Here is a 23,095-nt window from a genome sequence, read left to right as displayed (position 1 = left end):
TCCCTCAGCTCCTTTTTTTTTTTTTTTTTTCTCCCTGCTTTTGCAGATTCCTCCGTCTGCCCGAGCAGACCCGGGAGAAGTCGTTTTACAGTTCAATCAGGAATTCTAATAAACTGACCTGTGCTTTAATGACTAATTCATTGTCTCCTTTACTACCTTCATGGGTATAAAGTGGATTAATGACTTGAGCAAGGTTAAAAACAGTACCACTGTGCTTTACCTTCATCTATTATCAATCATCCTTTAGATTCTTAGGAGAGCAACGGAAATTGAAGGAAAATTAGTAATCCTTTTGATGGATGATACAAGCATAGGTAGGGGTGTATGTGTAAGATAGAAGTGTGGCCATAGCATTAAATGGAAATTGCCTGATAAGTAGCATCGTATGAGGAGCTTGCATTTTAAGACGTGCCACATATATGGAACAAACTGTAATGCTGTATGACAGGAGAATTATCATTCTGTGGCAACAAAGCCGCCACAGTTTTAGACAACCCGAGTGAGGAGAAGAAGTCATCTTTTTGATTATCCCCTCAACAGTGGACTCATGAATACCCCTTATCAAAATGGCCCAGAGACGTAATCTCATGTGTTGCGCCGCAGTTCTTCACAGTGTGTTTACAGCAAAAGCTTTCAGGAAGAAGAAACTCAAAGGAGAAAACTCTGCCGCAGTTTAGAGAATAGAGGTTGAGATTTCCTCGTGAGTTGTTAAACTTCTTTGACAGTTTCTTTACTTTTCCCTCGCACTGTACTTTTCTCTTGTTGTTCAGAAATCCCACGGAAGAGGAGAGGAACATAAAAAGAAACCCAAAGGGGAGGCAAAGGGGGGATCGGCGAGGAAGAGGTAAGAGCGGGTATGAGGCTGCCTCTCTTTGTTTACCATTCTATATTCCCATCATACGTACGTACGCCTCTGCTACATCTCTGGGCTCTTCCCTGTTCTTGGCCCAGTCATTTCTGACAATGTTAATGATTTAGTGGAGAGCCCTCCACAACGGATGATTTGTGACATGTAGGAAGGCTCGAAACGGGGGAGGACGAGGCAGGTTTCTGCGGGGAGTGTTTGGGATCCAGGGATGCCTTGAAGATGGTGATTCATTATATTTAAGACAAGTGTGACATCCTACTTCAAGGAAGCAGCACACATATGTACGGAGGGGGAGATTTTTTTTTCGGGTGGCCAAAGTGGGGAGGGGTAGGTGAGTACAAAGGAATGCTGCAGTGTTTTTTGAGATGACATAGGAATAGGAGGCAGGCATATGGAGACGGCAGACTGGAAAATAATGGGTAATGGAGGGATTTAGCCTCGGGCTATATGCCTGCTTTGCCTACTTCTGTATAACTAGTATATTTATAATTCAAATACATACCTTTAATAATTAACAACCAGTGAATATTAAAAGGAGAATGCAGGATATCTTTCCTACAGATGGAGTCAGGTGAAAAATAGTATTACATTTCAAATTTGACAACAACACAGAACAAAGGACCGCGGAGCGAAAACAAAAAGTTGGCTGCCATTTTGGGCCTTTTTTTATTATTATTATTATCTTGGGCTCATGCAATAAACAGAAAGCGCTCTTATATGAGTGTGACATTTACTTTGTAACACATGATGGCATCTTTGCAATACAAATAATAATAGATGTGTACTTACATTGAAATGACGTAACTGGCTGCTCTTACAGTATGCTTATTGTTTGTTGGTTTCCGTTTGTGAATCATTCTCTTAAGTCAGACGAGGGCAACTCCCTAGAAACTTCAGAGTGCAGTTACACAAGCAAACATCTCACTGATTTTCCTGGAGCGTCTCATTCGGTATGCGATTGTTGTCTGGAGTCATAGTGAGCGAGTGTTGACACGCTTTTGTCTGGCCAAATTATGAAGCTGTGGTGTGACATGGAGTATGACATTCATGTGACTGACGATCCACACGTATTAAACACACCCGACTCTGCATAGGATTATGTCATTTCAGACACATTTAGGCTGCGGCGATCTGGAAAGAAGAACCGTGGACCCAGATCCATTGAAATCCAGTGTGTTTATGCAGAGTGTGCCTTTTTTTAAAGTGAAATATCCCAGAGGACAGTGTGTTTTGTAGTCTGTACACAAGTGGCACAGAAAAGCTCTCATAGACTGTGTCAACCGATGTTATGCAAACACGAGAGTTCAACAAAAACCAACACATTTGCATTTTCTGGATCGGAAATGTGTTGGGCTTTTGTGCAGGCCTCATTTCTATCTCTGCGCTTTGATGTAGCTCATGCATATTGACGACTCGCCGAAGAAACCAACCATGTTTAACTAAAGCGTGAGCTCAATTTGTGCATCCCCTTTAAAAAAAAGAAAGAAAATGGTGCATTAGTTTGTCCCATTTATATTTCCAGGGTTAATTAGCAAGTGAGAGATTGGACAATTAGTTCATCCATGCTAATTGATTATAATATTACAACTGGGTGATGATAGGATGAACGGAGACTCCTCGTTCCATATTCCTCCAAGGGATTCCATAATATATACAATGCTTCTGTGTAATGAGGGTTTTAAAAGACCAAATCAGCTGGGGAAATTGTTAATTCAATTCCACTCACATGCTACTGAGTTTTTCAGGGCACAAATGAATTGGATTGAATTGCACGGATCTGACGGGATGGCAGTGTCCTTTTTTTTTTTTTGATTTTGACTCGTGTCAACACAGATGATGTAGATCACTGGTTAGTTGCTGTCACTAGCACAATGGGATGTGAACCCTCAAAGACCTGATCGTATCTAGGTCATTTTCTCTTCCTGCTTATAATTGAAAAGCCCGTTCCGTTTCATATCTGCGGCTTTCAGAGATGCGTGCAAACTCTGCGAGGAGCGATACAGTGAATACAGGAGAAAACCAACATGTATGTGTTTTCCCCTCGGAGGCAGACGTGGTGTCTTTAAACACCAATCCTCTCCGGCACGACACTGTCAGTGTCCATATTAAATGATCTAACTTCACAGTCATATAGGACAGTTGTCGGATGTGTGGAATGTGGAGCTCAGGTATGGACCTCCAACCACCTCTCGCTGGTGGCCCCACTCGAGCTCCATCACACTGTGACAGTCTGCCAGCTGCAGGAACAAGTGCTGATGTGGTTCACCTGGAAAGTTACACAGGAAGTGCTCAAACTCCCACTTAAAGTACGACAAATCAAAGGAAATGTAAAGTCACACCACTATCTTTGATACAGCAGGGGGAAAAAAATACTTTGAAAGAAACATATTTATTGCTCTTCTGTGGTCCGTTGAACTTCCTTTGCCTTTTAGCTCAGATCTTAATTATGTATATTCTCAGAATTATTACTCTTTATGGTGTTCATTCTCAAGCACTTCCTTCTCTTTTCAACGAGGACCATGTTGTGAAAAATGTCTCCAAACGTTCATCCTGAGGTGCAGCAAATAAAAAACAAGATTCATGCGTTAAATGGCGAAGTATTACACTTCTTTACTGTGCTTAATAATTAATAGCCCATCCCATCACCCTATGAATATTTACATGCAAAGTGTCCCTGGGAGCCTTCCACATGCCAGAGGGAGGGAAGTCTGTGTGTTTATAGCATTAAACACTCAAACATTGTCACCGACCCGATTTCGCCTCCAACCATGAAAAACAGTCACTAAAGCATTGTGAGCATTTTATTTGTTGTTGCACAATGTAACCTATTCAACTTCCATTTAGACGTGGCAAGTCAAATTACAGGTACTCTCTCCGTGCTCAACGGGGAATCCCAGGACGCCGCTTGTCTAGTTCCAACGTGAAGGGAGCAGAAATGAGGTTTGGTGTAAGGGGTTGTTTCCAGAGCGATGACATTGCTCATTGAGATCACCTTCCACTTACTGTGTCAGAGTGTCAAAGGTCTTGTTGTCAGCCCGGCCCGAAATCAAGGCGTCGGCAGAGGAAATTACATCGCATATTAGATCAGGTTCTAAGAGCAATGAGAGAAAAAAGTTCATTTGAGCCCGTGCTACTTTCAGGAAGACGAAAATAAAATTCAAACTCTGCTGCGGTTATCTCGGCTAATTACGCTGAGGACTTTAGACGTTTGCAATGCCGGACATTAACGGCCCGTTCAGTTCCAGTCTTTGCGACCAGTTTCTCTTTATTCCTCCCTTTTGTATTGGATCCAAAAATATAGAATGAATGCTGTAACATAAGTTTAGAAACCATTGCACGAGCACTCTGCTTTTGACAGCTTTAAAGCACAATCTGATTTCCAACCTCTTTGAGAGAGAGAGAGAGAGAGAGAGAGACTCAGCACATATAGGAAGTTCCAGGAATACAGCAAAATCCCTCTTGGTAAAGTTTCACTGCGGCCACTATAAAGCAAAGCACGGGCTAATAACGACAAGTGTATGTAATACAAATACATCGGCTGTTACTAGTGATCCTGGGCATGTTGGGCTCTGTTGCTTCCATTGGTGATATTTCTCCAGCGAGTGGAAGGCTTGAGTGTTGTTGTTGCCTCTCTCTGCAGGTCCCCGAGCTCTCAGATCTCCTCTCTGTCTCCTGTGTGGATAAGTAGTGGCTGCAAAGGCAACGCCGCTCTTTGATATTTCACTCCTCATTTGAATCAGTGGTCGTTTTATTTGACAATGCCAGGTAATTACCTGGGTACCTTGCTTGATCATGTGAACTCCTGCAGAACCGGAGTGGAGGGAGGGAGGGAGGGAGGTAGAGCTGGGCTGTGGGTATCGGGAGAGGAGATGGAAATGGGAACACGTAAACAGAGAAAGGGGGAAAAAAAAGCAGGGGGACAAAAACAAAACAAACACAAACTGACAAACCATCTGCATTTGTTTACCTGCATTGTTTTCCGCAAGCATTTCAAACAAGCGGAGTCATGAGTAAAGACTGTGTTGTGTTAAGCAAGTCGCGTGTGTGTTTAAACGTTCAGCAGTGTTTGTTCTGCTGGGACTGTCCCATGCTGTGAAGGGAGGTCAGACATGGAGGGGTTACTACATAAATGCATTAGGAAGAGAGCAGAACACCAAGCGCAAGTTTATTATAACTCAAATGAATAGTTTTTGTCTCTTGGGTTCAGTCATTTGATTAGCTAGTCTCTGTGTGTGTGTGTGTGTGTGTGTGTGTGTGTGTGTGTGTGTGTGTGTGTGAGAAATGATTCAGTGAAACCTTCTACTCGTGATCTTGTGTGTGTTTCACATCTGCACACATTTTTGAAAATAAAAAAGAGAGGAGAGGAAAAAACGAGAAGAGAATCGAAAGACAGATTTAAAATGTTTTAATGCATTACATGAAAGTTACAAAATACGTTTTCATAGAACAAAGTATCATTTCTTACAACATGTACATGAAACAACAAAATAACTGTGATTTTCTTGTAATTTTTTAATTGCGAATTCAAAAATTGCTGATACTCAATGAGGGTTAAGTTGTGTGTTTCAAATAGCTGGATGTGGAACCTTGTTCAATGATGTTTATTGAACAGGAGAGCAGTGTTTACTCTGTTGTGTGACTAGAATATCAAAATCCGTCACTCAGTATGAATGCAGCTGCGTTCAGGCTGACTGACTGAGCTCTCCTTGGAGGAAAGCAGCAGACAACTTCGGCTTGGCCCTGAAGTTTAAATGAAACACTGTGGCAGCATTTCATGAAGACAATACTATACATCTCTCCTGTACTCACACATTTTATTTGAGCATTGAAAGCATTATCTATGAACATCTTTTTTTCTTAAGTTACAAAAATAAGACTAAGCAGATGTTTTAACTTAATGGCCTCCCCATGAAAGACATGTACTTCTTTAAGGCTATAAATAAAGGAGAGCGACGGAAGTCACAGAAGACAGGCTAAAAATAAGCAACTTTTCACAAAGATGTTTTTCTCACCTTTTGATAATTAATCCTATGAATAAAGCAGCGATCCATTTGTGTAGATAGTGTTTGCCTGGTCTCTTCGGCGTGAGTTAGGATCAGATATAGAAGTCCCCCCCTTTCCTTTACAGCCTCGCTGAATGCTCCGACACTCCCGGGTTGGAACGCTGCATGCATTATTTCGCATCTTGACACGTTTAACAGTTTTGCAGGCACTCTGAGTCAGCGTACATTAACAATTGTATTCACCTTCTAATCATATTGGAAGCATGAAAACATTCCCCCCCGCTTGCACACCGGACAACCAACACAAGAGCGGAATTTCCATTCATCTCAAAGTGGAGAGGGGAATTAAGACAATTTAATAAAGGCTTAAACCGCTGGGCTTGTCTCTGCAGCGCCTAAAGCCATATTTCCTCTGATCAGCGGAGGAGGGCGACTTTATTGGACATGTTTCTATTTCCAAATCCGCATAACAGGCAACGATGCATGTATTTCCTATAATGTAGATAAGGGAGAGAGGGTTTGATATGTAATAAAAGGTGGGTCTGTGCTGCCTGTTTAAGCCCCTTAAGCCTGATAAATGATGAGCGACAGAGGCACAGCAAGAGGGTCACCGCTATTAACTCCTCGGTTTCCCGGCCTCCACTTAAACTTCTCTCAATTACATGTGGTAATGTGGCTGGATACGGGCCTTATAGGCTTCGACCTGTTCAATCAAACTGAAATTAAAAAAAAAGGAAAGAAAATCATATACGCAAATCTCCACTATCGCCTTTTGTGGATGTAGGTATATAGGCTGTCCCTAAAGCCACGTGTTAGGGGGGGGGAACACAGGGATTATCGTCTGTGGCGTAACTAACATGCACACCAGGTATTCTAGGACAAACACCCAATGCAAGCTCATTAAATCAGCATTTGGTGTATCCGCACAGGCGTTAACGACGGGCTCTAATCTCGGCGGTGACCTGCTCAAACTGTGTCACCGCCGAGCAGGGCTGAGACTCTGCAGAGGGGCGGCGGACGTGGCAGGGAGCTGGTACTTTGACAAGACGCGTTTTATTTGAACATAGTCGAAAAATGCAATCGTAAAAATCAGAATTTTCGCAACAGAAGCACGTTGTTTTTCAGCATTAATATGTTGTTAGTTATTTTCTTCGACGCGTTTTTTTTCCAAATCACAATATGAATTATTTTATGAATTGTTTATTTTAATTTTTCAAGCTTGAGTGATTGTTTAACTTTTCTTCTTTATTTTAACATGCGACAACACGTATAATAGTAGATTTATAAAAGTCGTCCAGATTATATCAATATTTAAATAATATTATAGCCGAAACATCAGTGTTTCTTTTTGGCTTAGATATATAAAGCAGCGTATTAATCATATATCTAACTGATTTGGATTCATATGAAGGCATTCGAAATTAATTTAAAAATCACATAAATTCACAAATTCAAAATAATATTATACATAATAAAAGACAAACTAATAAAGGCCTTATTTTCTACTTTGTGTGACACAGTCACTGAAGGGTGTAAACAATTAAACCGAATATAAAGTCAATGAATTGCCAGCCAATACATTTAGAATTAGGCAACAAGAAACAAATGCATAGGACGCTCGATTTGGACACTAAATCAAAATCTGTATTTTACAATATTCATATGTTAGATGACCGTTTCCATGTTGTTAAAATTAATCATTTGATTGCAATTGCAATCATTTTAATTTTAAAACACCATTCTGTTTATTTTCGAAGATTTCGTTAGATATAGTCGATATTGTTTTATTTTATTTTATTTTATGGGCCTTCACACATTTGTTGCAAAGCTTTCGTTATCGCGGCCTCCGCTGCGGCCGCCAGGTGTCGCTAGAGGGCCGCAAAATGTCTTTCAAGTCTAAGGGAAAAGCCACAGTTACATTTGGTGTTGGCCTGCGCTCTCTCTCTCTCTCCCCCCCCCCCCCACCCTCTCCCTTTACTAACCCTTTGACACCAGACTCTGAGAATCGGTGGAGGGGAAAATGAGGCTTTGGAGCTGAAGAATTTACAGTTAGTCGCGAAACTTTTACAAGTATTTGAGTTGCTCATTCCACTTTCTGAAACCCTATAGTCACATTTCACTCCGGAGGTCAAAAATAGTTCATAGTCAGATGACTGAGGTAATGCTTTCTGCAAGAGGAAAACACGGAGGAGCGAAGTTATTATCAACACATTTTAGATAGAATCATCTAAAAACAAGGAAGAAAGGAGAAAAATCGAATGTAGTTTGTGAGCTAACTAAACGAGTGCAACCTGTTTCCTTCTTTATAGTTGGAACAACGCAAATCTGCAATAGTTTTATTTAGTGCAGAAGGTGATTTATTTAAGTTATTTATGTATCAGCAGCTGCATCTCTTCTCATCTTCAAACTTGTGCAAAAAGCAGAAATAGACGGGCTGCAAGGTTGCTGCTCTCGGAGCCTCTCCAGTAGTCAGTCTATGATCCAGTCTTATCTCAGCGCCTCTATACATTAGCTCTGCTCATTTACATAATCTCAAATACTGAAGAGGGCCAAAGAAGAACAAAGTTACAAACAAGATTAGGGCGATTTTATTTGTTCCTACGGTTGAGCGCCAATTGTTTCTCCAGGAGTGTTTAAGGTCACTAAGAGGATTTGAAGCCCGTTTCATATCAGTGATCTTTTTGAGGGAATTAAATCAACAATGCTTTTCTCTCCATATTTAGCAACAGACGTGTGTGTGTGTGAACAACGAGCCCTGCAGGGCAGCAGGGGGGGGGGGGGGGGGGGGGGGAGAAGGATTGTAAATCCTGCGAAGAGTAAACAGAGGAGTGGAAGTTCAGTGCCGATGCTCGGTCGCATGCAGGCGGACCTGGTGCACCTTCAGGATGTGACATGCAGTGGATCTTTAGCCTGGTGATTGTCCCAGTAGTGTTTTCCTTGAAATGGATCCTCTTCCCCCCTAATGAATCCAAACGCAGCTGGCCATGTCCCACACGGACACCGAGAGCTTTAACCCTAAACTGACCTCAATTTGACACCACCAGATGAAATTTTACCGCCTGTTAATGCCATCCTCTGATTTTTTTTTATACGCGTAAGAGTTGTGTGCGCACCTGAAAAACCGTCACAACATGAAAGCCACTTGTACGAAATCAAAAAGTCCTTTAAAAGGTGTAATTGTCTGTGATAGGTGTCCTCCTGGAATAATCTGTCTTGTAAACGCGGTCAGGTTATAAACCGGGGATTTTAACTTGGCACAGGTCTTGTTTACGGGGGAAATTAATTTTAATTACCTATTGAGTGAATGATGATTAAAATAGAATTAGAAAATTAAACACCGACTTGTGTAATGTCGCATCAAAAGCTGTTATTAAGCGAAATTAACATACTTCGCCACCTAAATGTTGTTAATGACGATGTCGTGCGTTTATGGCTTCCATTAATTACTCAAATAAATAGTTCACAAAAGAAGGAGTTTAGAATTTCCACGTCGTTAGGAGTCGTTTGCTGGAAGTTTTATAGGGAAGGACGTGTTTCTGTGGAGCCGTACATTGGACACGCTTAATTAGCCTCTGCTATTTTCACACGCTCTTTCGGGTGTTTACATCCCTCTCCTCGGGGGCAAATCACATATTTCCACAATAAATGCGGTAAAGACCTGGAAGTACGTGTATAAAATTTGCTACAGCGTTTTGGGATTTTAGGATACTCTATCGTTCGCGTGAACGGCAGATTAAACATACATGTGACAATATATTCTATTTTTTTTTTTTTTTTTAAATAGTCCAACCTCAAAACTTTCCCCTTGACTGCGCCGCGAAAGGACGCGCGTTCACAACAAAGCGGTAGATACAGTATATAAGGTTTGTGCTACTTACCATGGTTGTCCAAAGAAGGAAGTTGACAAAAAAAAAAAAAAAAAGTCAAGCGTTAGTGCACAAATCAATGTGAACGATAGTATTTAGCTCATGGAAATATCAGTCTTCAATAGCAGAGTCTGCCGGGCTGGTTGTGTTTACAGAGTGTAAGAGAGACTTGGAGACGGTGAATGCCTTGGCTCTCTGCGCACCGCTCTGCAGCTCCTTCCCGGGGTATTGCACGTTGAAATGTCCACACAGCCGTTTGTCAAACCCTGCAGTCCTACACTTCCCACCCCCCCCCCCCCCACCCCTTTATGCCAACAAACATAACTGTTGTCACGGTTTCATTTATTGAATCGTTTTCCTTTTAAAAGAGAAAGAAACCCCTGCAATTTCTACAATCGACCTCGAGCAACTCTGTTTGGTATTTAGTTTGTTGGGAGAGTTTATTGACCCTCCAACGGTAGCCACAGCCCATCTCCCTGAGCGTGTGTCTACCCTAATCCTAACCTGTGAATAATTAATTTCCACCATCAAAAATGTCACGGAGCCATAAATGGAGCCTTTATGTGAGAACCTATCAATACAGCCATGATGGCATATTAGCATTGATGGAGCTAAATATTAAAGGGGATAGATGGCCTGCTTCTGTTTTGTGCGTAAAAGTGCTCAGACTCCAAAAAGGGCTTCACTGCTATCGATGTCCGGAGCGTTGCTCCTCCTCCAAACTTCAATCTCCTCACATGATTGATGATCTCAGGGAGCTTTGATAATTGACTACTCTGAGGTAAGGCACGGATTTCTATTAAGAGAGGGGATTGGAAGAAAGAAACATACAAAATTACTTTTTCCACAAAGCTTTTTTTTTTCCTCTTGGAAAAGTTCATTCTGGGCTTAGAGGGGTGTCTTTTAATTTGCTAAAAAAAAAAAGAGAGCAATAATTAGCTATAAGATTAGGAGGTATTAAGGAGATATTAGGCACACACTCTCACAATCACAAACAGATCAAAAGTAAACACCATGCTCATATGTTAAACTCAGCATTCATAAGATGTCCTGAATATGCTTTTATAATATCCAGTTTCAGTTATATCACTGAGGATGCATGGTTACAAGTTCAACGGATTACCTTTTGTTCATGGCACATTTTATCGTGCGTAAAAGTTTGCATGCATCCCGCGTAAATCTGCTTTAAACTCAACTTATTTCACTCAAAATCATGATTCATGTGGTTGAATTCAGTCTGTGTTGTGTTTGATTGAACTCAGAGGATCTGCAGCCAAAGTGTCCGCGCTGGGAAACCTTCATTCAGCCTTCTCTGCTTTTTTTTCTCTTTTTTTTCTTCTTCTTCTTCTTTAGGACTCTTCACGGCGAAAAAAAGAATTGGGTGGGAGTTGGAGCTGTGTTGGTTTGGCTTTTACCCCCAGTGTGGAGTTGAAGCCGTCCCTGTGCCTCGCATATACTCTGCATATCACAAGATTTGGTCTCTCCTCTCTCTTTTCTGGAGCTGCTGTAGGACTGGCTATGGCCACCGCTACTTCCGGGATCCGTCATTTCATTCGCCCACCGCTCAGCGCTGCGAACTGACTCTGTTTCTATAAGCAAGCTAGCAGCCAACCTGCCAACACTCGCTGACACTCACTCATCTCAGTCTCGCCAGATAGACGAAATACCTACGGGGGAAAGAAAGGAGAGATCTGAATCGCAATCTCTTAATTTCTACTGCTTTTTTCCCTTCTTTTTTTTTTACACTGATAATAAAACAAGATAGCGATCTGGAGGCATTAAAGGAGACGCGGACTTGCGGGATGAAAACGGACTAAAAAGATTCGTCCTTCTCTTGAACATCATCACCAACCGTCATTCATTCATTACCTTGACAACCTCTGGCTTTGATTGACAGCTGGAGTGGCAAAAAGCCATGAGACACGACAGTTTAGTTACATGCAGGTTGTTGATGGGCCGATTGTAACCTTCACTTTGGCGCATTTTTTCTTTTTTTTCCGTGGAAAGAGGGAAAACAAGAAAAATTGCAAAACTCCCTGATGCTACGATCTCAACTGAACCACACTGGCGAATAGGAGAAGTCGCAAAGTTGGTTGAAAAAGGAATCTTGCCTCTAAATCACTTTCTAAACGGGACTGGGATATTAAATATACGACAGATTCAGGAGTTTATTGGAGCGCAGCCTGATGGCGCAAAGGGTAGGTTTTAAATCTCCTACACTTACCTGTTCAAATCCACTGTAGGGAGGCACTCGTATCGATAACCTCTTCTCGGGTGGTGGCAAACTCACAAAGTATTCATATCAAAGCTGCTATATTTGACGGTTTTTTTTTTTTGCAGCGCCCCTGCTCTTCAAGCAAAGTGACAGCCTCTGCTTTTACCGACAGCCTCCACGACAGTCGTGGATCAGTTTCACAGGAGACTCCCAACTAATTCGCTCTTTTCACCCACCAAACTCTCTTTCGGGGAGCACCTAAGTTCTAATGTTTTTGGTAACGACAATTTATTAGATATAATATGTGGCACTTTTCTCGCGCTGGCTACGGCGCATTTTCAAAGCTTATTAGAGCTCCTTTGCGTATATTGAAACCGAGACGGCATGCTTTTTTTTCCTGCACTTTTCACATTTGTTTAAAAAGTAACCGGGCAGCCCGCTGACTTTTGCTCTGATTCTATTCCCAGTACGATGAGCTGGCCCACTACGGTGGGATGGACGGAGTCTCGGCGTCGATGTACGGGGACCCGCATGCTCCCCGGCCGCTTCCCCAGGTCCACCACCTGAACCACGGACCGCCGCTGCACGCCAGCCAGCACTACGGAGCCCATGCTCCTCATCCAAACGTTATGCCCGCCAGCATGGGCTCTGCTGTCAACGACGTTTTAAAGAGGGATAAAGATCAAATTTATGGGTAAGGTTTGCATGAACCAAAACATGCGTGCAATATTTATATTTTTACCCCCCGAAGTTTTCAGCTTTTCTATTAGTGAGTTTTGTTGGAGTTTCTCTCCCACCTCTAAATTCGACCGCAATTGTAGAGCTCCATTGTTGGTCCGAGCCGTTTTGTCCATGTGTAATTATATACGCATTGTAGAAGGCATCACGAAGCCTGCAGTAAGTAAGAGTAAGCCTCGAGCATGAAATACAAGCTATAAAATAATATGGAAGCTCTCTGTTTACAGCCCTGAAGTCACAGACTAGACTACATGGGAATATAATTCAAGAATATATATTTTTCAACATCACAACAGTTGTTCCACGTTATAAAGTTTGCTTTAATATTACTGCCCACTATTAGTTGTTGATAATTAAAATAGCTTTGACTCATTTAAACCTTGTCATTGCTGCCTGTAGAAAACTTCTCAAATGTTTTCAGATATTGTCTGCAGTAACACACACACACACACACACACACCGCGCGTTACAACGCACCTTGTGTCTTTATAATTATACTTTCATCACATTATCCTCAAATAATGAAAGAAAACGTAATTAGACGTTGTTACTGATGAATGCAAAACTTAGAAAAAAAATGTTTCCAGACGTTGCTCACTAAACACACCTACTCAGAAAGTGCTATAATCCACAGTGTATCATAATCTGGGGTGTAGTGCAGAGTAAATCCTCTTCATCTCTTCTACTCACGGAATAGTTTACCTTCACGTTTTTATATACTGACACGAATCTAAATCCCATAAATTATGGAGCTGAAGGCAGTTTAATGAAGCCAAACATTTGTTATAGAAATAACATTTTATTCTGAAATTATAATTTAGCTTTTAAAATGTATTCTGCTGACTGTTTGTCTCACGATGTTAATGGAACAGTATACTTCTTTTTAGTCACCTCTCCTTCGCTTTTAGAGCCATCGTTGTAATCGCAAAGCCCTCGGTGCTTCAGTACGTCTGTAGGGTAACTCTGCAAAAATGAATATTTAATTTCAAGTTTTTATGCAGACTGTATAATTTCTCTAAACTCCCGGTGACTGCTTTAGAGTGCGTCAGTCTTGTTTTTTTTGTCGAGTTTTGTGGACTTCTCAGCCGTTTCTACTTTGCACTGCAAAAAATGTCAGTCTCAACATGGCGATTAATAACACATTGAGTCTAAAATCCTTACATTTCCCAAAACGATGAGTAAAATATCCCAGATGCGTGTTTACCCATGCGTCCAAGTCCAAACAAACTCCTAAAAAGATTGTTGAATCCAGGTTTTATTGTTTTACTTGCTGACAGTCCTGTTCTAAAACGCCGCCACTCGTTTAGAGAGGAGTGTGTAACAGCTATGCAGCGGGATGAAAGTGAAATTATCTCATCCAACTGTGTTCTGTTTATAAATGTATATAGAGACATTTTAGAGCCGACAGATACGTAGGTTGGTCGGGACATTTTTTGCAGTGGGCATTGTGGAGCCGGTGTGCTGCTTGTTCTCAGGCTGTGTTTCCCCTCTTGCAGTCACCCTTTATTCCCACTGCTCGCACTGGTTTTTGAGAAGTGCGAGTTGGCGACGTGTACTCCGAGGGAGCCCGGCGTAGCAGGCGGCGATGTCTGCTCCTCAGACTCCTTCAATGAGGACATTGCAGTCTTTGCCAAACAGGTCAATTTCGAAATATTAAAAATACATATTTTTGGATGTTGTGGCTGCGTCATGGCGCATAGTTTTCTGCCTGGTTCTTTTTTCTTTTCTTGCAATAAAAGTTTCCCTTGATATGATTAGCCCAATGAATAGTGTATGTTCGCTGGAGAATTTCCACTTAACACAAACTCATTAATGATAATTTTTGTATTATCAGGTTACATTTCATGATAGAAATAGACGCATATTCCGCACATTTCATGCCAAACTAACTTTGACATTTGGTGTATTATTTTAGGTCCGAGCAGAAAAACCTTTATTTTCATCAAATCCAGAGTTGGACAATTTGGTAAGCGCACACTTTGACCTCTCTTGTCTCTCAATAATTGCCGCTTCGACGCGGTTATATATACTCTGCCTCGTTTTGGGATGCTCTGGGGTGTCCGCAGCAGCACACACTGAACATATGATTTAAACTTCCGCACAGATGTCAGATCAGTTTTGAAGTGAAGCTGTGTGACCACATTTGCCGCTGTCAGTGCTCAGTCTTCCCGTCTAAGTGACCCAGCTGACCAGTGTGTGATGACCAGAAATACAGCTTCCTTGTAGAGTTAAAAAAATATGTAAAAAATATGTAGCTCTCGCTGGCTGTGGTGCACTCCATAGTGTTATGACGGGCAGATGATCATATAATACTGTACACGTGTAAAAAAGCATGAATCCTGAAAATGATGTGATATGAACTGTGTTTATTTGGCCCCTTTTTTTTCCAGATGATACAAGCCATACAAGTATTACGATTTCACCTCTTGGAATTAGAAAAGGTAAATATAATATATTTTTTTATATTTCAGTCTGATCTGTGGCAAACGCATGCTGCCATCTGCACAAACACCCTGGATAAATGCGACTGATATTATATAAAGCGCACGTGCTGTAGTTATTAGCAGATATTTAAAAAAATAAACCGACATATATTTGGGAGAAAGTTTCAGGTTTTTCATTTTCATAAAATATGCAATTGTATTTAGCCAAGTGTTGTGTGACCGTTGATAAACTAGAAGTCTCTTTGGTCACGTTGCACAATGTTATCGATCCGCAGATTTTGTTTCAACTGCATATTATCCCACCAGCTTACAGGTTGGCTGTTTATTTTTCGCCGTTCAACTTGTTGCTCGAGTCTCGGGAGAATAATAAGCTCGGCAACAATTTCACTATTGTTTCCTCGACGCCGATAATGCCCATTAATTGGAGTTATTCTTGGACTGGCTGAAGCGTTTCCCCCATCCTGAAAAAAACCGTGTTTTTTTTTTCTTCCTTTTTTTCCAGGTGCACGAGCTCTGCGACAATTTTTGCCACCGGTACATCAGTTGTTTGAAAGGAAAAATGCCAATAGACCTAGTTATTGACGAACGGGATGGCAACTCAAAATCAGATCACGAAGAGCTCTCGGGATCGTCGACTAACCTTGCAGATCACGTAAGTAACAGAATTCCATTCATTATATGTGCTGTGCTGTTTTTGTCCGTGTCTGCGTGCGTCTCCGCTGCTGATAGAGAACACCCAGCATGTGTCATTTTTTAAAACACAATGCTTATGAATAATCGGCTGCTTTAGAAATACTCTGATTTGTTTGATGTGTGTCATAATGGCATCTTTTGGGCTGCTTAGCCTGTGCTCAGTGTGTGACCCTGCTGTGCCATCAGTAAATAGAGCATGCTCTGTTCTGCAAGGAAAATCTGCCGATCGATGTTCTAAGGTCAAAAGCTAGATGTGATACAATAGACTGAGTTATTGTTTTAGTCTTTTGATTAGGGGCAGTCATGTGTGCATAATGCGTCCGTGCTCGTGGTTTGTGTGTGTGTGTGTGTGCGCGCTAGTGCATTAGTGGTTGCGTGTGCGCGTGTGCAAATCGCTGCCGTGCATTATGGAGAGTTGGAAAAAAGAAAAAAAAAACGTGAAGCAATTATCTGTTACGCAGGTTTAATGTTAAAGCAGGGTATCAGCGGTAAGCTGTAGCTTTAGGCCAATATTTAAAAAGAAAAGGGCTTTATATTTGGGGCTGTGGGAGCTGGATATGGCCTCTGCGTAAAGCTGTGGATTTTGCTGCAGAGGTGGAGAAAGTGGTAGCCTATTGAAATAGATCTCAGAGCTAAAGGCTTACCATCAATGTCAAGTTCACAAGGCATCTGATGGTTCGTCTGGAGGCCTTCCATTGCTGTTGATGTTAATGTGTTTAATTGTTTCGTATTGATTGCCGTGCGGTTTGCTCTGCAGCGGCTTTCTCCTCTTCTCCCCCCTTTTATGGCTGGAGGCTCCATAATGCTGAATTCAATTATATGCACCTGAAGTACAGTAGCTTTAAATTTGAAGATCGATTACCTGGTTTAAATCGTGCATTTTCGGTGTAATAATCACAGCCCCCCCCACGCGCAATATGGATTGAGTTGACTGTGTGTTATTGAGTTCATATTTGTGAATTATTGCGTCTTGCATGCCTGTGATGAAGCTAATGTTTTGGTGTAGAAAAAAACCAAACGAGCGAGCTGTTGCGAGTAAGTGACTAGTTAATATCTGTGCAGCACAAGGCCAAGCCTATTAGGAATTAAAGCAGATTTAAGTGTTATGCAAAGTCAGAGCGCTACATCTGTTGGGTCTGGCTATAGGCCTAATAGCGGTGGATTCCCTCTGAAAGCCCGTCGCGTGTACATGGCCACGCAGCGCAGCGCAACCGCACAAGGTGAATTAAAACGCTATTAGACCGAAGATGCCGATGTTGGTTTGAGAAACGGTCAAAACGGGAATATTGTGCTCCTCCAACACAAGTGTAGAAATGAGGCATGCTGTTGTTTATATTGTAGAGATTAGATAAACTAGCCTGTTTAGTTTCATGGCAGATGGTTGATACTCAAGCCAATTTCCAATGGTGCCTCCAGTGCTCAGACACCAGCTTTGTCATCAGTCCACTTGTGAGAAATATTTTTGATAATTAGAAAATGACATATGCCAATAAAGCAAATCAGGAGCAGTAATAAACAAAGAAGGTTGCATGACAAGCCATTTATCTTGGAGCCATTTGGACTGACCACCTCATTAGGTATTTAACTTTTGAGGGATTTATTTAACTTCTGTGGCACCAGTGAACTTTTTATTACACTGCTGGGCTGAAGTTGACAAAAGCAGAAGAGGTTTTTTTTTTTTTTCTTCTTCTAGTTTGCTTTTAGAGCTCTGTCTGAGCTGAGAGTGATTTTAATAATGGCTGAGTACATGTTATGGAAACATATACACTCTCCAGCTAATAGTTATTTTTTTCATGAACAAGACGACAGTGCCTTATTTCTTTACACTGTGTGAGAGCATGCATGCAGTCATGAGGCTGCAGTGGAAATATTTGCAAAAAGTGAAACTGTTGCGGTCATGATGCTGAAAGCCTTTTTAGTAAATAGTTAACTCCCTCAGCAGTCATTTCCATATCTAATTGAAAGGGGTCCAGCTCTTTCATGCCTATAATGTGTTTACAATATTGGAAACAATGCTCAAAAATGCATTTGGCTGCAAAACTGTGCCGCTGGATGGAAAGCAATGCATGTCCTTCTTGTCTTGATTTATTTATTCATTTGTATTTGGCTCTATTTTATTATTCATTTCTGTCCTCGCTTCTCATGGAGGAGGAAAAGGCGGTTTGATAGTTAGATATGCTAATTTATTTAGTTAGAATCTCTCACGTCCATTTTTCTTTGCTTTGATATGCATTTTTAATATATAGCCCCGGGCTACATCTCATTTGGTGAAAGTTGGTTTTTCTGGAGATGATGAGGCTCTTCACTGGGAAGGAGGCAGCATGTTGAGCTTGTTTGTTCGCATGTGAGTGTGTGTGTGTGTGTGTGTTTACTTCCTTTTTTTTTTTTTACCTCTTTCTGTTTCCCTCCTCTCTCCTCTTCATACCTGACAGCAGAGCATAATAAGCACCGATTTATTCACACTTGAATGCAGCATTGTCTTTGAGATGATTGGATTATGGTATAGTGAGAGCGGGATGAGGCCTTGCTGACACTGTTGATTTCCCTTATTCGCTTGCGGTGACTATCTGAACCATGTAGCCCACCCAAGGCTTCCTAACTCATCGCCCCTCCTCAGATCAACCCATCCCAATTAAAAGAAAGAGGAAAAAAAAAATAAAAGATATTGTATTACACATGAAGGGTGAGGGGGAAGAAAAATCCAGAGCAGTGTATATTTGTAAACGGTTGATACAGTGTGTGTGCGCTTGTCAATGGTTCGCTCTCTTGTCTTTTAATTAATGAATAACATTTCTGTCTCTTCTGTGCTACATCCAATTAGGGAGGCAAATAGAATTAACAGTGTCTGAATATTATCTGTTCTAATGAATTAGCCTTTGTGTCTTCTCGTGCTATTGTGCCCCTTCTCGAGTAAAGCTTACATTTTAGCAGAAGGCTTTTCATTTCCCTCCATGCATATGCATTACGCTTCTTTGATTTTCTGCATAGTTTCAGATTTGTTAGAGAGAAAGTGTGTAGGATTTGCCGGTCTCATGCGCTTTGTTTTGGTGAGCTTTCCTCGGGGAGTGATGGTAGTTCCCATAGAGGTTAGGGTGTAGCTTATCTTCACCCTGCATGGCTGGAAAGAAAAAAAAAAAAGAAAAAAGAAGCTTTCTCTGTTTACATTTGATTTTCTGGTCCAGACTCTGAGCGCTGTACACCAATTGGTCAGACATGGTGATGTCACAGACTTGGTCAAGTAATAGCGATAATTCATCTTGTGCCCATGCAGTGATTTACAGTGTATATCAGCGGAGACGGGTGCTCGGTATACTGTCCTGTTTCTGTAGTGTCTCTGTAGTGCGCGGTGCAGCGCGTACACAGCCTCTCCGCCTGTGGACAGAGAGCCCTCGGGCCGAGCGGACCTGCTGAACCGTGGAATTTCTCAGTTTTGGAGGTGTTCTAATTCAACTAGCTTTGTTCTCCTCGGGGACCGGCTGCGTTTGGATCTCTCTCCCTCCCCTTCTCGTGAAAACAGTGCAGCGTTGACTTGGACCGCTCTGTCTGTTCCACACAATTGTTTTGTGATGGTGGGATGTCTGGCCTTAACATTTCCTATTTGATTAGTGCTCAGAGGCAGGGCCCTGTTGGCAGGCATATCTAATCATCGCTACCGCGGCTGGAGAGAGAGAGAGAGAGAGAGAGAGAGAGAGAGAGAGAGGCGAGGCTCACTTGTTGCATCTCCCACACTCCCTTCCTTTAACTGCATGCGTGCTGTAAATGACTGCAATAAAGAAAACTGCTGCTGCGTTATTTTCGGGATCATTTTCGGATACGGAGGCCTGTGTGTTGACTTGTATTGAAATGCAACACACAGTTAAATGTACACACAGTAACTCATAGTTCGGCCATGGATTCTACATTTACAAAGATAATAATGAACAAAGATAATAATATTCAGGTCAACAAAACAAACCCAGAATTATTGGCATCATAATAATAGATGTTGTGGCAGAACAGCGGTATTGGATTGCATTAGATTCTACAGGTGTACGTAGTAAAGTGGCCACCGAGTGTGTATTTACATGCTCATATTTTAGGGTTATTTGTTACAAGGAATAACTCAAAAGTGGAACTATCCATTGTGACTTGTGCGTTTTATATTCATGCCATTTCACACTATGGAATTGTCCTTTTGATGTGTGTTCATGTGCTGTTCACTACAGTGGAAAAGGTTGTTTTTGCCTCAGAGAAAGTTTTGCTGCATAAATACAATCACTCAATCCCAGGTGTCTCTTAAAACATCTTCCTGTGAATTATTAGCTGCTATATTTAGGACTTTTTATATTCTTGATAATTGAGGGTGTTGTAAATACCCGGTTGTTCAATAGAGGTGCACCTACACTTTTCCAACGAGGCTGTGTATAATTACGTGCTCAACCCAACAGAAATGTGTGTTTTTCTGTGTTTATGCTGTGTAGCAAGATGTGTCTTGAAATGTCAGCTGGCTTCGGGATTTACGGCCCTGTGTGTTTCTGGTGTGTCAGCGATTCTGTACATATTCAGCACAGGATTCCTGTAGCTGCCCTTTGCAAGTGTCATTGCAACACATGTACACAAACACACACTAGGCGAGGCGTTCTCGGCTCACCTCGCGCTGCTACTACGCCAACAGATTTCTTCCCTTTCCTGCGGGTTCCAGGGGAATTTGAGGAAAATTCAATGATTCCGCTAAATCTATTTTATTTGAAATTCCTAGGGATGTAGGCAGAGTGCAGGGCGGGAAGTGAGATTGCGCCAGGCAGGTGTTTGTAAATGAGAAACAGGGGACGGGAGCAGAGGAGGCGGCAGCATTCTCCCGCTCTCCTGTGGCCTGGCTCCACTACAAGCCTTCCTCCCCATATTGTCTCCTGCTTTTATATTAATTACAACTTGTATTATCAGCTGCCAGTTGCTAACCCCAGCAAATAGAAAAGGCTGTCCCTAGAGACCACGCTTCTTTTGTGTCTTCCTCTCTATCTACTCATTGTGTGTGTGTCTGTGTGTGCGTTCCTGCCTGCACATGTATGTATGTGCGTTTGCTTGCTGGTGTCCTCCTCCTCCTCCTGGTAACACTGCTCTTTAACACAATTAGTGAAGAGCATGGAGTGAACCATGTTTGACTCCTAATTATGCCCAGCTTCAGGGAATAGTCACATGGGCTAGAGGCCTTCTTTTCTTTTTTGCTTCTTCCTCTATTTTCTTTTCAGAGGACTTCTTGTGTAGGTTGAAGGAGACTGTTTGGGTGACATGATTTTTTATTTTTTTTCAACTTGTTTGAACTTTATCAGACCCACGAGGGTTGTGACAAAATGGTTGTGTGTGTTTGTGTTGCGCGGTGCGGTGTCTGTTGATGCACCCTCCTTAGCTCGGAGAGGCTCACTAAATTATTCATGGGGAGGAAAGGCTGTTGCTTTTGTCGCCTTGTTGTGCGTGGAAAGTTAACGCTTTTGTTGTGATATTTGTTGTCTTGTTTTGCAGATAGGGTTATGAATGAGAGGTGCCTTACAGGTATTAAAAGAAGGAGAGGGTGCTTCATTAAAGATATCTACTGCGTATATGCACTAGGCGTAGTATCCACTGTATTATTATTATTAGGTCATACAAAGTGCTGAGGTCTGCTTTCTGCCTAATAAGAAAGAAACTAACAAAGCATTATCTCCATCCCTGAATACAGGCCTATTAAACCTACAGGGTAGCAAATCACAGCAAAAATATCATTCCCTTTTACACCATTAGCTGAGGTATCTTTGAATTTAATTTAGTGCTAGCGCCATTAAAAATGACATATTACTCTGCAATGATAGCTAAATTAAGTCCTATCGATTCGGCTGTTGCATTAAAACCGTGCTGTGGCAATAGCTGGCAAGTGTTTGAGAGAGAGAGAGAGAGAGAGAGCGAACAAGAGAGCGAGAGTGTGTGAGAGCAGCGAGCACAGTTTTTCCAGGTCTGTCTCGTATCTCGCTGGCAGCGTGTCTCATTGTGAGGAAGTAGAACCCAGTCATTTTCTTCTCTTGGAACAACAACAGCCCCTGTTCGGAGAGCACCGAGCCCAGTATACCTAAATACATGATGCACTCTGGGAGTGTGGGACTTTCACCTCCTTCCCAGGCAAAACTAGACAGAGGGTCGATGGGCTATTCCCACATTAGCGATTTTACTCAGCATATGCTGTGTTGAGAATAACAGACAACAGCCCTCGTTCCCATGAAGTACACACCATGTGTTGATCAGTGGCCCATAGAGTGAACACATGACAATCATCCGTCCCTCTCAGAGCAGGGACACTTTTTCTTCACTCAGTCTGGAGGTCTGAAGCCCACGCATGGGCCATTGTTCGCCCTTTCTTCGTAACCCTCTTCTGAGCAAATCTCCAAGCTCTTTATCTGATTGCCATCCGGTGAACAGCTGACGCTGAGAGCGCCTCGAGTGGAGCGGAGGGTCTGAAGGACCTTGTGTGTTTCTGTCTGCTGTTTTCAGCTCCGAGCTGTTTGAGAAAAAAGCCCTCCTTCCCCCCCAAAAAAACTTAGCAGATAAAAGGGCCTTGCTCACAGGCGTAGCAGAAGCCTTGCCTCCGCGGCAGAACAAGCAGCGGCACATCAGGACCGCACACCCAAGGGAAGCTCGGCAGCCGCTTGTCTTGTATCCTCCGTTTCCCTGCAAACCTCCGCTAGTCTCCAGGCGCTATTCTGTCTGTCCTCCACCAGTACAGCTCACTCTGACTGGGGCACCAAAGCAGGCGGGCAGGCTCCTCTCTGGCGGAAGCTGAGGGAAAAGAAGTTCATCAGGAACTGAAGTTAGACAAAATGGTAAAAAAAACGGTCTCTTTCTTGGAATATTTGGTGGCGTGTACATTTTTCCCTCTGCTTTTGTATGTATGTATGTATGTATATGTGTTTATGTGTGTTTGAGGGAGAGAGAAAAAAAACACAGCGGGAACTGAGAAGTGGGTTGAGGTTTGTGGCAAGCCTTGGTGCAGGCCTGTGTTTGTTTGCCTTGGGCTCTGCTCAAGGGGCGCTTCTCTCGGGGGCCCCAGACAACGTTGGGCTTACGTTCGCCAACATTTTGTTTTCATGTTCAGGTGACAGATTAAATTGGGAAAGACTAGCTGGGGTTGTTTTTGCTGCATCAACTCTGTGTGAGAGACAGTTTGGAGTGTGTACTTGATTGAGCCCGTGCTCGCGTGTGTGTAGTAAATGACGTGATCAGTCTGTCCCTCTATTGCCTGAATGGCAGAGGAAATTCCACCT

General features: G+C 42.2%; 1 protein-coding gene across 1 annotated transcript in view; it reads left to right on the top strand.

The window, feature by feature from the left end:
• The first annotated feature begins 11,115 nt into the window (after positions 1–11,115).
• Positions 11,116–23,095, top strand: part of meis2a (Meis homeobox 2a) — a 73,959-nt gene continuing 61,979 nt past the window's right edge. The window contains exons 1-6 of the mRNA XM_076108388.1: positions 11,116–11,935; positions 12,420–12,646; positions 14,187–14,328; positions 14,606–14,656; positions 15,081–15,131; positions 15,637–15,786. Coding sequence (XP_075964503.1) covers positions 11,924–11,935; positions 12,420–12,646; positions 14,187–14,328; positions 14,606–14,656; positions 15,081–15,131; positions 15,637–15,786 — 633 coding nt within the window. The 5' untranslated portion in view covers positions 11,116–11,923. The remainder of the gene's footprint in view (positions 11,936–12,419; positions 12,647–14,186; positions 14,329–14,605; positions 14,657–15,080; positions 15,132–15,636; positions 15,787–23,095) is intronic.

This window comes from Anarhichas minor, unplaced genomic scaffold (assembly GCF_050575085.1).
Source record: "Anarhichas minor isolate MPS153535 unplaced genomic scaffold, ASM5057508v1 ptg000040l, whole genome shotgun sequence".
Classification (NCBI taxonomy): Eukaryota; Metazoa; Chordata; class Actinopteri; order Perciformes; family Anarhichadidae; genus Anarhichas; species Anarhichas minor.
Note: the sequence above shows the minus strand (reverse complement) of the source record. Positions and strands in the feature narration are given on the sequence as shown.